The sequence below is a fragment of the Asparagus officinalis genome, chromosome 1, assembly GCF_001876935.1.
Source record: "Asparagus officinalis chromosome 1, Aspof.V1, whole genome shotgun sequence".
NCBI lineage: Eukaryota > Viridiplantae > Streptophyta > Magnoliopsida > Asparagales > Asparagaceae > Asparagus > Asparagus officinalis.
Window position 1 is genome coordinate 127,435,143 of NC_033794.1, and position 4,134 is coordinate 127,439,276.

The 4,134-nt window shown below is 43.7% G+C and overlaps 1 protein-coding gene across 1 annotated transcript in view; it reads left to right on the forward strand.

Annotated features, from left to right (window-relative positions):
- Positions 1–2,062, forward strand: part of LOC109838609 (chaperone protein dnaJ 10-like) — a 13,129-nt gene extending 11,067 nt beyond the window's left edge. The window contains exons 6-10 of the mRNA XM_020407059.1: positions 63–221; positions 412–590; positions 698–778; positions 873–1,025; positions 1,553–2,062. Coding sequence (XP_020262648.1) covers positions 63–221; positions 412–590; positions 698–778; positions 873–1,025; positions 1,553–1,648 — 668 coding nt within the window. The 3' untranslated portion in view covers positions 1,649–2,062. The remainder of the gene's footprint in view (positions 1–62; positions 222–411; positions 591–697; positions 779–872; positions 1,026–1,552) is intronic.

The following is a 4,134-nucleotide window of genomic DNA, read 5'->3' on the forward strand; positions in this document are numbered from 1 at the left end:
ATAATGATTACCCTTCTATTTAAACAGTGTATTTCACTTGCACTTATTTTGACATTCTACAGCATATGGAGTTGATATATTGAACACCATCGGCTACATATACGTAAGGCAGGCAGCTAAAGAGCTTGGGAAGAAAGCAATGTATTTGGGCGTGCCTTTTGTTGCTGAATGGTTCAGAAACAAAGGACACACAATTAAATCACAAGTTACTGCTGCAACAGGTAACAGCTTACTGAGTTCATAATGCATGTTCCTAATTGTTTCATATGCATTTAGTTGTCCATCCGCATCAATATATGTCTCATTTCTGTCATATCTTGGGTTTATGTATGCATTGTTATATTATGAACATGTCTTAGCTGTCCCCAAAAGCTAGCATGTAAATTTTTTCATCCTTTGTGGTTCTTTTAGGTGCACTTGCCTTGATGCAGCTTCAAGAGGACATGAAGAAGCAACTCAGTTCAGAAGGCAATTATACGGAGGAAGAGCTTGAAGAGTACATGCAGTCTCACAAGAAAGTGATGATTGATTCCTTGTGGAAGCTTAATGTTGCTGATATTGAGGCTACCCTCTCCCGTGTCTGTCAGATGGTCTGTCTTATACTCCACAACAAAATTTTATCATTTGTGTTTTTGGAGTTCATTTCCTTTGTCATAAAGTGTTAATCATGTGACCACATTTGCCACTATGATTCCAGGTGCTTCAGGATAATACAGTGAAGAAGGAAGAGCTCCGTGCTCGAGCCAAAGGGTTGAAAACTCTGGGAAAAATATTTCAGGTTGTTTTCAATATTTAATGCCTTCTATTTCTGGGTTGTTTTGCAAATTTTGTGCTCGCATAATAACTTGGAGCAATTGATAAATATAATTCAGAGTGTCAAGTCCAGCGGAGGTGACGCTGAAGTACCTTTGACTGGTGATGTTCAAAAGTTAAATGGAAATGACCAACGCAAAGATGGCAGCTCTCCTGACGTCTCACCTAAATCCCCCATTGAACAGGTTTCTCAAACATCCCTTCCTCCCCAGGTAACTAACTGCTTGTTGACAATTTCATAATCATTCATTTAGTAACATACATTTTCTTCATAAAAAAATTCCACTAAACTGAGTTCGAGGTTTGAGGACTTTGAGCATTTTCAGTTTTTTGTGCTTGTAATTCTTTTAACTTTGTGTTGACTTTGGTCAGCGGGGGAAAAAAACCCTAAACAGGGTCCCCAGCAGAAAATCATATAGGAAGCAAGGAGATTTTGACACATGTTCTGGTGTGCAAATCATATAGTTAAATAACCATCCAACTTTAATTTTTTTTATTGGATTTCTAAGTAAGGCACCTGTCAAGATCTCCTTCCTCCTTATATGATTTTCCATAGGGACCAGTCTTAAGGATCTTTCCCCCCTTGTATCACCAATTCATCATTGGGTACAAAGAGACAATAAGCTGTTAGTTTCTGTGCCTTATGCCTCAAAACATGATTGAGGATGACAAGGAACTCGAAAACATATGATTTTGTGGAACAATATGTTTATCCTTTGTTTTATTCTTTACGTAATAGAGCCCGTATGTTGAGGCCCCACATTTTACTGGTGCTCCGCATAACTACAACTTCCCAATGCCCACTGCACCTCCTGGAGCACAGAGGCAAGTGTGATGAGCTCAGCAGTTAACGGGAGGAAAAGCCAGATGTATCATGTATTATTCAACTCTTCTGTATGATTAGTAAAGTATTGGGAGTTGCAGTATTGCTTCCATATCTTGTCTTCTTACATGACACATACATCATCATAGTTCCTATGTTTATGTAAAAGCAGTGGTTATTATTTTGTATGTGGGTGGGATTAGAGGTTGTGTGCATCTTTGTATGTGTTTTGGATGTTTGTTTTTCTGTTTTAGGAACAGCAGCAGCAGCAGCACCGTGGGCATTTATATGTTGGAGGAGTTGCTCCCTGAAGCTGCTAAATTGTTTTCAGTAGGCGAGGTTGTAAATATGTTTTGATAAAACCATACATAGTTCATGATTTTGTTATTCCTTTTGTAATTCTCGCATAAATTAAGTTTCCAGAGCTATTTGCTGTTGGTGTTTTTCTTTGGGGTTGTTAATGCTGGTGATTTTCGTTTCTGAGCTTCCTGGTTTTAGATCTTCCACCGTGTTTAAATGGAGAGGAATGCGTGCGGAGAGGAGGGAAATGGGAAATTCACCTGCTTTGTGAGTATTTGTTGGATTCTGCCAGTGCCGTGCAATATCATGATATTGCACGGGGTTGTGCTGAATGCCAACCGTTGGGAATCCTTAATTGTAGAAGGCTGCAGCCGACTTGTGAAGAGCGATTGGGAGTGGAGGGCAACGTTTGTGCGGTCGCACTTGCATAAACCGTGGAGACACATTCCTGTGCGAATCTTTGAAGACATGCCCATTGCAACTAGTAACCTCGTTTATGGCGATCAAATTGGCGTAACACTCCCCCGTCATGTTAGAGGGGAGTGATTTTTTACTTCTTGTTGTGCTGTTGTTTTTCATTTTTTCCTTACAATATCACCAAAAAGGGAAAAAAGAAAAAGAGAGAAAGAATATACAATGCAATATGCCAAAAAAGATTGGACCGCTTGCACAAATACATTACTTTATTGGAGGATGGATAAAAAAAAAAGATTTAACTTTTCTCTATAAGGATTATCATATTTTGATCTCCTAATGAATCACAAGACAGAGTTGATAGTGATGATGGCAACTGAGTCGGGTATCTGAGTTTCAGTAATGAAACCCCACAAATTTAACCCAAATCCAACTTACACGCAATGTCTTGCTCCGAAATCAATTCATAGACCCAACACATCCCGAAGTTGTGATACGATTAGTAGCCAAAACCGGGCCCCTTTCCACTTAAAAAAAAAGTAGTGGAAAGATAATTATTTTATCACTTTCCACTTAAGAAAAAAGGGAGCGGAGAGATCACTTTTTACCATGATATCACTCTTTATCATAACTATTACTTTGTTTAATGAATATCTATAGTTTAACTTTTTACCATTTTGCCTTAGCCAACTTTTGCTTCAAAAGTCTCTGCTAATTGGTCGGGGTTGGGAACCCCGACTAATTTATCCTGTATATTTTTAGGGGCGTGCAAAATAGTCGGGGTTGGCAATCCCGACTATTAAGAAGCAAGATTAAAAAAACCGATCCATTTCGTGGCCACGAAATGTGTCGGTTTCTGTAAATAAAATAAGAGTGAGTCGGTTTTTTAAAATAAAAGTTAGAATGTGTTTAAATGGAAAATTTCTTCTCTAACTGTGCTGCAGAAAGCGGGTCGGGTTACCGGGTAACGGGATTAAGGGGCAGGGCCGTGCTGTCTTCGGGCGTAAGCTGGTCGGGATACAGAAAACAGGGGCCCTCCTTTCTTCCCCGGCTTAAAATAAATAAATCGAAGGAAATCTGGGCCCGAAGCAGAAAAAAGCCCCAACGAGACGCTGCAAAATCCAGCTCCTCTCCACAACACACGAAAGCCTCGATATTTCGTTCTAGCATCCTCCAGCAGCGCTCACGGTATTTTAAACCTCTAATGATCTGCTTTGCTTCGGCGCTACAGCAAACGCAGCGGCGGCGGCAGGCCGACGACCAGCAACCGCCAGCTCCGCCGACGATTTCGCCAGCCGCCACGTAGCGGCCAACCTCCGACGGACGGAGGTAGGACCGTCGAATCACCGGCTTCCAGAGCCGCTTCGTCCGTCCACAGCAGCACCGCCAACTCCGCCGAGGCCTGCACCACCATCGAACGCTCCGGCCAAGAGTACTTCGACGCCGTCAAGACCAACTCCTGCAACGGAGATCACGATCCCAGATCCTCCTCCACCGCCACCAGTCCGACCCCAGCCTCCGTCCGCACCGGTCCTCGACCCCGATTCCCTCCTCGATGCCGAGAAGCCTACTCCTCCGTCGCACCCCCCCTCACGCCGCCACGTCTCCGCTCTACCTCGACTCCACCGAGTCCGCCCTCCGCCCTCTTCCTCTCCTCCGCCGCTCCCTCGACCTCGCCGCCTCCATGCATACTCCCCACCGTCGCTGACGCTCCTAGGTCTCGTCCGCCCGCCGAACGGCGCCCCGCGCCCTGCTCCGTCCCAGCGCGACCTCGGCCCTCGACG